We start from the raw sequence: 11,178 nt of genomic DNA on the forward strand, positions 1-11,178 counted from the left end.
CGTCTTCATCTGCCAAATTCATTTCATGTAGCTATTGCACATTAATTGCTTTTTCCTTCTTCAGCTAATCCATTTTAGTTTCCCTTCTCCATAAGTTTGCAGAAAATGCATACTTGACAAGAACTTTTGAGTTGTAGACCACTACATTTCACAACTCAAAGTCCCGTGTAATGATGTTACAAAGCCTAACTGAAGTTGTCATCAGCGAATTTTCCAAGATTATTCAGTTCTGCGGTTGATGAAGAGTCAGAGGCAATTAAACTAAGACATCTTAGGGACAAAACCGTGATGCACTCTTCAACGGATCAGGGTCAGAAAAATTAAGATTACAAATCATCATAGGGTCAAAACTTATTTCTAAAATCTATTGCAGGATCAAAGCAGTAATTTGAACCAGATTTAAGATGAAGATCTCATCTAGATTTACTGGAACCTTCGTCTTTATTTAACCGACAGTGTCTCAGGCTTCCCATCCTCTAAGAACCGTTGCCCTGGCAACACGGTTGACACCTAGAGTGAAGGCACCCATCCGGAGATCACAGTTGTGAGTGTTGCACATCTCCTTGACGTCTTTAAATCCTCTAGTCATGTATGTCTTAAGCTCTGCATTTACTTTCTCTTCGTCCCACATAAACCCTTGAATGTTCTGCATTACGAAAAATCAGATTGCATTGTTTTCTAATAAAAAAGACGAAGAGGGAAAAAAGAAGGAAAGATATAGAAAGGGACCAAAAAGTACTCAAGGTGCTTAACTAAGAATAGAGGTTTCCAGGAATATCATGAAATGAAGCGCTAAATGGATACCTGAACCCACTCGAAGTAACTGACTGTAACACCTCCAGAATTTGCATATATGTCTGGGAGGATAACAACTCCCTTCTTTGTTAATATCTATAAAGCCAAGCCAAGGTTAGTTAAGCTGCTTCACTGCACAAGTTCTTTTGCTTTGAGACACTATGCCTTTTGATCTCACATACTAACCTCATCTGCCTCTGGATCAGTAGGATGATTAGCTGCCTCGATTATAAATTTGGCTTTAATATCTTTTGCATTATCCCTTCAATCAATTCAAATGTCCATTTGTATTGTAAGTAAGAAAGTCACATAAAAGCAAGATACCAAGTGTCAGACAAAATCTATGTTAAGGCCAGACGAACCACCTATTGATAACGCCTCCGAGGGCTGCTGGAATAAGAATGTCACAGTCTTCAAGCAAAATAGAATTGGAATCAATGCTGTCAGCACCACAGAATCCTTTGACTCCGCGGTTTTCCCTGACATGCTTGAGCAGGTTTGGTACGTCAATTCCCTTACTGTTCTTTATGGCTCCTGTTATATCACTTACAGCAATTACCTTTCCCCCTTGCTCACTGATAAGTTGGGCAGCCCAGGATCCGACATTACCAAATCCCTGAAATCAAGAAGAAAATTCAATGATCATATGACACTTGATAATTTTTGACTCTTTAACTCACTATCTCTTCTCACAGAGTCATGAGACACTCTGTGATGCAACTTCTAAGTCCTCAAGGAAGGCTTTTTGAATGAACTAGTAGTTTCAACAAAGTGCATCCCACAGTATTCGAACATATCAGACACTGAAGGTACACTTGAAACTACAAATGCATCCCATAGTATTCAAACATATTAGAAACTGAAGGTACACTTCCCAGTGGTGTTACCTGTACAACAAATCGCTGCCCAGCGATACTCTTTCCATATTGATTAAGCAGGGCTTCAGTTGCAAAGAGTACTCCCCTCCCGGTTGCTGCATCTCTGCCTAGGGATCCACCAAGATCCTGTCACCCAAGAATTTTAAATGAGGAAAATTTTCTGAGGTTCAAAATCTCAGAAATCCAAGAAGCACACTGATCCTTGTACACTTGGAATTGGATAACTTACTATAGGTTTTCCAGTTACTACTGCAGGTGAATAGCCATGAAATTTAGAGTACTCATCCAGTATCCAAGCCATTGTCTGCTCAAATGCACGGCATTTCAAATCCAGTTAATTGGATGAGCTTCATAGACAATGTTGTGTTGATCACTATCTTTTTCTCCAAAGCAAAAATGTCAACTAGCTATGTGCTCCAATCATATCATATTGTTGAAAACAAGTTTTGCACTGACCTGTGCATTTGTTCCCATATCAGGCGCAGGAACGTCAGTGTGAACTCCGATCAGATCATGAATTTTTTGCGTGAAAACTCTAGTAAGTCTTTCAAGCTCAGAGATGCTCAAATCCCCTGGATTACATCCTATCCCTCCTTTAGCCCCACCATATGGTATATTGGCCACTGCAGTCTTCCAGGTCATTAGTTGTGCTAAAGCATTCACCTCATCAGGGTCAACCTACAGCACCATAATCTTATTTGAGAGAGAAATGAGAACAAGAGAATATCCAAACTCTGGAAATTAAATCTCATATAATCTGGAAGAAATAGGTAAATGCAAACTGTCTACACCTAGCCATCTATTGTCAAATTTTAGTGTAGAAAAGAATTACTGCTGAATCATTAGAGATTATCATAGCTAACATATCTGAAGATTTAAACAACCTCTGGGTGGTATCTGATCCCCCCTTTCATGGGTCCTCGAGCATTGTCATGCTGAACTCTAAACCCAACATAAGAGGCCAAAGTACCATCATCTTTTGGTATGGTACATTCAACCTGCAATTGAGTAGGAAGCAGTGGCAAAACATAAGTCAAACATATGAGATGTTAATAAGTCAAAAATATTAAATCACTGAAATGCTGGCAGTTTATGTACTCTTATCGTAATCAGATATAGATGATTGAACATCACAACATATGTTAACTCAGGTTTGAATGGGTTGTCCTGAGCCAAATGACGATGATGGTAAAATAACCCGGCTTTGAAGTCAACGAATTACTCTAGCACACAGTAAGTATGAGGTAATAAAAAGTCTAAAATACGATGTGGCTTAGCAAACGACAGTGAAAACTTTTGGTAGCACAAACCACAGACAAGAAAAGAACAAGAAGAAAGAGCATTGGCACCAGAGCTTTGAAGTCCTTAATGAACTTATATTTACTCTGGCAACATGTAAAGCTTCAGGGAAAAGGGAAGAACAAATGTGTGGCATTCCAGCTAAACAGACATACATTGCTGATGACAGAGTGGAAAGGTGAAAATGACAGAGAAAGAGCAGTGTGAGGAACCTTAATTTCCCTGAATGGGATCAGTAAGCTCTTCTCCAGCTTCGAGTCCAAGCCTAGCAGACGAGCAGCGAGCCTAAAGTTTCTGTTTGTAGCAACTAATGCATTCATGGTTTGTATACGAACTGCCTGAACAGCAATCAACAGAGAGGGAAAAACAAAATCAGATCCTGTGGAGGCTGAATAATCCTCTCGAGAACGATGCGAAACTGCAAATAGCTGGGTTCGCTACAATTAGTTGATGATTATATGTATAATCGTGAAGGGATGAATTAAGCAACCTGCACTTGGCCCGATAAATACTTCTCAAAAGGAACGTGCAGAAAGATTTAATCGTATAAATGGTCTAATCCGAGCATGTGAGACACCATTCAGAGAGACATTAGAAAACGTCCCAAATTATTCTTAATTACCATCAAACTTGATAGGCAAAGACAGTGGAAATTAGATAGAGCATCATTGTTTAGACAGCACTCCTTACTGGTAGAAATATAATACCGAGAATGGACATTTAGAACAAGACAAGATAAGCTAGAAAGTTCAATTGGTTTTCAAGGAAAACAATGGCTTACCCAATTATTCAAATCTTGATTTGACTGGAGAATGATAATCAAGGAAAAGGGGCCAACTCAAGTGCTTACTACTGGAGTATCAATTAATTAAGGACGAGACTGGGTGTGGAACCATGACAGGGACTGGGGCTGCACGAGTTTATCCATATATTGACTACTAAATACTAGTAACTACTGAGTTGCTGCCAGGATCCTCACTATTTCTGGAGGCACCATTCGTCAGAAATGCACCCAAAGTCGGTGAAAGCCAAGTGTGTCATCACTTTTAAAAGAAAAGAAAAGAAAAATCCAACTTCTAGACATTGAGGCCAAGAGCTGGTAGGCCTTCGTCCCCGGCATCATATTATATTTAGCGGCTCTTCTAGACTATAGTGTTTGAATGGTTCAAAGTATGTTGGGATGAGCAATTCTTAATCACTATTTCTATCTCATATGCTACTAGCTAGCTGCTTGGCAATTGGGACTGTCAAAACCTTGTAACCGACAAAGTATTCTGTGTATTTTGCCCAGATGGACTCCGGATTTTAGGATCTTTGTTCATATGTCTTCTATGAGATGAGTTTTTAATTGGTAGTAATTCAGAAGCAGCATCTCCAATTAATCACGTTTATGAGAATGCAACAGATGTTACCTAACTGGGCTTCAACCTTCTCCTCTATATCCTTTTCTTGAAACTAGAGACAGACAGCATCAAGACAAATTGGAGTACCGGTTAGTACCGTTACCAGAGGGTAGCTGCCAGAGGTTACAACACCCTGCAGCTAAAACCAATTAGCTAGTTCAATCTATCTCAACCGGAATACTGTCGGTGCATTCTACAGTGTACGAGGAAACTAAAGAAAATTTTAGTACTATATTAGATCAAACTCGGAACGTAACTGAACAAATTCCAGAGTGGAGACAAGTCGAGGATGTAATATCGAATCATACCTTAATTTATTGAGAATTTAGAGCCTCGAGAGAGAGGGTTAATACTGGAGAAGCTGGTGCAGACAGTAAATTTAGCCAGGTGTGATGGGCGGTACGGCCCCCGGCCTCTCCCAAGGCTTTTTATGCAGGCGATGAGCGCCAGCACCCCAGTATTATTCTACAATCGAGTGGATTCAGGGCTATGCTGACGAAACAACAAGACGTGGAATCAGAATTCATTCCACTTCAATTCAGGAATCTCATAGATGTAGCCACATCCCAAGCTTTTGGGGATATGTGTATATATAGAGACTTACATACGGATCTATAAAAAGTAAAATAGCGTCATCAGCAGCAGTAGGTAGTACCACTAGTACTGGCTATTTCACCCATAAAGAATATGAATGTGATTCCATTATGTAGGCTGTGGTGGGATATTGATTAAGGGTTGAGTTGAGTCGAATTCGAGTAATGTTACACTTGAACTCAAATTTGAGGATAAGCACGTCTATTCGAATTCGACTCGAGCGAGAAGAAATTTACGTAACTTGACTCAATTCGAGGAAAAAACAATTAAACCTGATTTCGACAACCTTAACGAGCTCGAGTACTCAAAAACTTGAAATACAAAATTCATGTAAAATATAAACCCTTATTGGTTATTTCATAATTAATATAAATATATTATATGAATAATAAAATTAATTGAGCTACTCAACAAGCACTCGAGTTGCACAAAAAGAGGCTCGAACTCGATTTGATTCCTGCGTTGAATTACTCAAATTCGAGCTTGAATTCAGTCAAATCAAATTCGAATCAAGTCAAGTATTTGAATGAGTCATTCGTGAGTTGAATCGCCAACACCCCTAATGTTGGTGTTGCAAACCTAAGCGCACTGATTTCTACGGTCTACAGCCTACAAATCTGCATCAGCACAATCAAATAATAACTCTATCGTTAGGGAGGTAGCACAATCAAATCTTGTACTACTATAATTTAACTAGATATCTCTTCTAATGGAAATAGGGAGGCAGCGCTAGTGCGATGAGCATCCCACGCTGTTTCTTAAAGGGAGGAAGCAGAGATAAAGGAAGAGAATAATTTCAGACATTCGTGCATGGAAGCATACACCCAACCAAAGCTTGAAGCTTTTCGTCTTGCAAATTGCAATCCAACATCGAACACCCATTGCCGCAAATTAAAGTGGAAGTGGCCGAGAGGAGGGTACGTGATTCCAACACGAATCCCACCAGTCATAATTAACTTCCTGGTTTCTAGCTGTAGTATACTAGCTCTTGATCATGTTTCGCTATCTAAAACAAATGGCTGTAACTGGAAATTTTCAAGATTTCTTGAAAACCAACGAGAAATCAGTAACAATTAATATATGAACACAGTACACAATACTGCTGACGAGTGACTCGGTTAGTAGTTATGGCTAGCTTTAGTTTGGACGAATCTTTTAATTTCCCTCCGGTCCTACACGGCTTTAGGCTTCTTCAGTTGGTGGTGGTGGACACCGGCGTGTACACTTGATTATGGATCCCTCTACGGTGGAGATATCGCCAGATGGGATAAAGCTGCCATTGCAAGCAGATGTCGACGCGAGTGCTAGGAAGATGTAGGGCTGCTGGGATAACTGCAGTAGCAGGGAAGTTACCAAGAATAGGCCCCAGTTCCTTGCCTTTCTGGGGTACAGTACAGGAAAGCAGCTATTTGAGAACCCGTATTATAGGTCTTACTAATTCTTTCGTCCTCATATAGAATGATGTCATTGACAATTAAGTTTTGGGACAATTTGGATTTTACGGATTGAGATGGTAAAGAATTTACGAATTGAGGTGGTAAAGAATTTTCTTGTGCAAATAGGTTTAGAAATTTTTTTGAGATTCTATTTTACCTTTTTATTTGCCATCTTCCATTATACTTGTATTTGACAAAGAACTTTTATTCACAGTTTTATATGTTTCTTTACCTATGGATTACGCAAGATTATATATGTGCGTGTGTGTATGTACGTTCATACACATATGAAAGTTTTTATTTCAATCAACTATTTTTTTCTCTTATCAATGGCACGCCAAATTGAAGAGAATTAAAGAATCGGTGGATGCTTGAACCAATTTTTGCTTTTAACTCTCTACAATCAATTTTACTTATAATTTCTCTCTCTTCAAATAACTTTTATCTCATTTACTAAATATGAATTATTCTTTTTATTCATATATGATGACTTGACTTAGTGCAGAGTCAATTGTTACACTAGTAAGCTTGCTAGTTCTAATAAAAAGTACTAAATCATTAATATAAAGATAGATTGTTGCAAGTTTTTTTGGTCTTCAACTGAAAACGAATATATGAGTAAGTGTATAATCAATTTTACTTATAATTTCTTTTTACATTACCAAGGTTTATGTGTAATTTTGCTAGCCCCACGCCCCTATTAATATTTACTCTAGACTAGGAGTGTATACGAGTCGAGTCGAACTCAAATAGTGCTATACCTTACTTGACTCGAGCTCAAAAATAGAAGACCGAACTCAACTCGGTGAAATGGTAAAAAAACTTGAACTCAGACTCGATATGGCTCGAGTCAAAATCGAGCCATATCGAACTCGAGTACTCACTACTCAATGCTGCTTTCAAGCATAAAAAGCTCGATCAGACCCCATTTTTGAGCATTTAAGGTCGAAACCGGAGAATGAAATTGAATTATATCTACTTCAAATTCTATTACCTTATTGCCATTAAAGAGTTTTATTAAGTATGCAAATCATCTTGTAAATTATTTGAAAGCATAAATCCTTCGTGGTAATTTCATATATTAAAAATATATATTATTTAAATTAATAAGTACTCAGACGAGTAGCTTGTCAAACTCGAATAGCATATATTTTGACTCGAAACTCGATTTGCTTCCTAGTCGACTAGCTCGATCTCGAGTTCGAGTTTGAGTCGGACAGTTGACCGAACTGCTCGCAAGCTCCTCGGCTCGGCCCTACTCTTGACTTGGTCCAGGGTGAGAGGTCAGCTGTCTTCTCAAAACGTCGCATCAAACATTCACCGGTTCTGCAGGTTTCCAAGTTTGCGCCCATTTCTTTCTTCCTCATCCTCGTGTAGTCATGCCCAGCAGACACCCTCAATTTCATCAGAGCACTCGTGTCAAGATTTGCTTGCAATGGCAGCTTTTACCTCATGTGGAGGATATCTGCACCGTAGAGGGATCCGTACATTTACTCGTTGATGTTGTCGTGAATTCCTGTCGTGTTATCTCCATTTTAAGAAATGATACCTGCTCCTTTTCGACGTTGTTACGCATTTAGAAAGCAGCATCGAAGTTCCTCTCTAACCATGAAACCGAACTGATCGTGCATCAAGAAGCTGACAACCTGCACACACCAGCTCTGCTATAATCCAACAGTACAGTAATGTCACACCCGCACCCACTACTAATAAATGAATCCATCGCCACAAGGTTATTATTATGATCAAAAGCCTGCAGGCGGCCGTTGAAGGTGAAAGAGTAGTGGGGTTGTCCTCCCCCACCTTAGCTAGTAATAGCTAATTGCCGGAGGTCATTTCATTTTCTGAACCTGCGCACTGACTCCGGACAACCCCATGCATGCATGGCATGCTTGGTGGCCTGTCATTGTGCTTCTTGTGTTAGTAGTAGTAAATGTTTTCACCTTTAATTCTTGGTCAAGAATAATGTCCATGATTTGCAATTGAATCCTCTCTCTTTATCAGAGCAAAATTCTTGTATCCACACCAACATAATTGGGAGGTTATCCATTATGATCATGAAATTATATTCAAATCACCCAACTGCTGTGGAGACTAATTGCATATATAGTTCTGTTTTGTTGGGTGCGTCAAAGCCACCATCTCAAATGATTTTATCAATATACAGAAAGTACTCTCATGCAAGAAGCAAGTCCATTCCCTCTGTTAATAAATAAATGTAGTACTATATTCTATGTAAACTGCTAATGCATGGACCTAATCTTCCCCACCAAAAACAAAAACAGATAGTAGTTTTAGGTCGAATTATACAGATGATGCAAGAAAGTTAGGAGGAGATGATGCAAGAGAGGTCCATTTTGATGCTGGGAAGAAGAATCTTGAGATGGAAATCCGTCTCAGAAAGAAAGGAATCTGTTAGACACTTTATATATTTCGACGACCAATCCATTACTAGCTACTACCACATATATTCCCTTTCATGTTTCAGCTTTTTGGCGTCCATATCTAATCTATCTACTTGGCTTGAGTGCAAATATCGTTTGTCAGATAATTAAGGGGCTTTTGAGGAGTTAAAAATAGTTGTGTTTTGAATATTATTATTGTTATCCTACCTAATTAACTTGAGTGAGTAACATCTCCTCATGAATCTTTGATAGTGAACTCCTATATTTTTTAAGTTGTTTTTTTATATAGCAGTTTTTTTTTTAAAATTGACCATTTTCATCTGGACAAAAAGGTTTTAGCTAGTTTGACATCAAATCTAGAGAACGTTACGTGCATAATTTCACAAAAAGAGCCAAATTGCTGAAACAGTTTATAACCAAAATTTGAAAACAGTTAGTGCCAACTTAGTTACTAAAAGATGCAATACTTTGGGCCCTCATCTCATGTGCTCGAGCCGTAGTTATTACTTACTTTAGTCTCAATCAAGTGATGCCTTTGGTCCCTTTTGCAACAAAATGCCATTAGGGATGGCAATGAGGACGGATGCCCGCCCCGCAGGGGGAGTAATGGAGTGGGGATGAGGCGGGTTATTAATATAAATAAATGTAATATATTATATAATCTAATAATAATAAATTTAGAATATTTGACAACTAAACATAACTTTTATCTCATTTCTATCCAAATTCCTAGTTAATATTTGGTACAAACATGTTACGCGTTTTAGAAGTATTCTCAGATGTTATCTATACAATCCAATTGAGTTTCTTAATTTTCTTGGTGTTTCATTTCAACACTTTTCTTGTTTCATTTGTCTTTTTTCACTTTTTTCAACTCCGTATTTTATTTTTTTTTTGAATTTAACTTTGATCTATTGAATAAAGATTTCTAAAAAAAAAAAATCAAATTATCACTTGTAAGCACGCACGGGAAAAGTGGGGCGGGCGGGGCAGGGACGGGGGAGTTTTTTGGCAACGGAGCCTTCCTCGCTCCAAACCCGCCCCGTTGCCATTCCTAAATGCCATGCCCCATCAACTACTATATATGCATCGCTTATTACCACACTCTTATTAACATTTTTCAGTAACTAAAACAAAACTGTGGAGTCATAGAATGAATACCTCTTCTCGAATTAAATGAGGTATCCATTCAACTTTTGTGGTGGGATGCAAAGCAGGTCAGGGGAAAGACCAGGCAGCCTACCAGTACTAGTATTACATATATTGTCATCTTAATGAAGGCCAAAACGTGCTTCTTTACTTTTCCACATTGATTTTCTTCCTTGAGAAAAACCCACCAAAACGCGTTCTCATGACTTGGAAATGCATTCTCCTCAAACAACTGTTGTTTGGAAGAAAGGAGCTTGAACATAAACCAATAGCTGTGTCCCATTGTCTCCTCATACAACTGCTACTACTTACCAAAAGAAAACGTCACTTACACTTGATTAGAACTAAAAAAATTTGTAAAACCATTGACAATTCAGTAACATGAAGATGATAGTTTATTTAAACTTTTAAGCCAATCTAACAGCTGTCCACATAATATGATTCCATCTAGTCTGGAGACTATGATGATAGCATATGAATCCACCGCCCAGTTTGGATGGACAGAAGTGGAGGCAAGTAGACGAAAATAAAGAGGCATTAACGCCTCTATATCTTCTCTTGTTTGGGAGAAATCAAGATAAAAAGAAAGAGGATGAAAATTCCACACCGAACCAGAACCCTACTTTTTTCTAAGATCAAGGTTGAATAGGTAAACCAACGTGTGTTAGTTATCCATTCCTTTTTTTTTTTTTCCCCGAAGCCCCAAACAACAGTGAAGAAAATTGTCAACATTTCTCTGCTCTTATTTCCTTCTCTAATTTTGAGTTTTCTCTCTTGTTTTTTCCCCCCCTGTTCTCTTCCAACCATTCTGGTCTTACATCAGACAATTCATTAGTTGCATTCCAAGATTGGGATAACTAACCGTAATTCGTGTATTTAATCTTATATTTGAGTCTCAGTTTTTAACTTAAACCCCTTTTTTTCCCCTGTTTTCTCAGCTAAATTACAACTAAACTCTAGCTTCAAGTTTCAACAGAAGCTTTCTCTGGTAGAACTGCGATCAAAACATTTTGGAAGCATCCTCAGTAGTAGGTGGCATCACGTTTGACTTGGCTAATAAAAACACTACAACTCACCCATCCTTTTTCTTGTAGGCGAAACGCGTTGACTCTGAGCTTTTCAAAATAATAAATAAGCAAAAGCTATATATATATATGATCGTGCAATAATAGCTGTTTACAGAAGAAAGTTTGCTTCAATCAACCTTCTTCCAATTGAG

The 11,178-nt window shown here is 38.4% G+C and overlaps 1 protein-coding gene across 4 annotated transcripts; it reads right to left on the reverse strand.

Moving 5' to 3' along the window:
- Positions 1 to 171: 171 nt before the first annotated feature.
- Positions 172 to 4,988, reverse strand: LOC113773343 (glutamate dehydrogenase B). Of its 4 annotated transcripts, none has more exons than XM_027317966.1 (11): positions 4,684 to 4,988; positions 4,390 to 4,508; positions 3,185 to 3,310; positions 2,558 to 2,671; positions 2,130 to 2,351; positions 1,903 to 1,977; positions 1,683 to 1,799; positions 1,161 to 1,411; positions 982 to 1,057; positions 805 to 891; positions 172 to 646 (listed from the first exon to the last, which is right to left on the reverse strand). In XM_027317966.1, the coding sequence occupies exons 3-11, from the start codon at positions 3,290 to 3,292 to the stop codon at positions 461 to 463; spliced, it is 1,236 nt and encodes a 411-aa protein (XP_027173767.1). In that variant the 5' UTR covers positions 3,293 to 3,310; positions 4,390 to 4,508; positions 4,684 to 4,988; the 3' UTR covers positions 172 to 460. The 4 variants fall into 4 exon arrangements, with proteins under 4 accessions (XP_027173767.1, XP_027173765.1, XP_027173766.1 ...); XM_027317964.1 differs by having other exon boundaries at positions 4,385 to 4,508; XM_027317965.1 differs by having other exon boundaries at positions 4,385 to 4,514.
- Positions 4,989 to 11,178: the final 6,190 nt, after the last annotated feature.

Source organism: Coffea eugenioides, chromosome 6 (assembly GCF_003713205.1).
Source record: "Coffea eugenioides isolate CCC68of chromosome 6, Ceug_1.0, whole genome shotgun sequence".
Classification (NCBI taxonomy): Eukaryota; Viridiplantae; Streptophyta; class Magnoliopsida; order Gentianales; family Rubiaceae; genus Coffea; species Coffea eugenioides.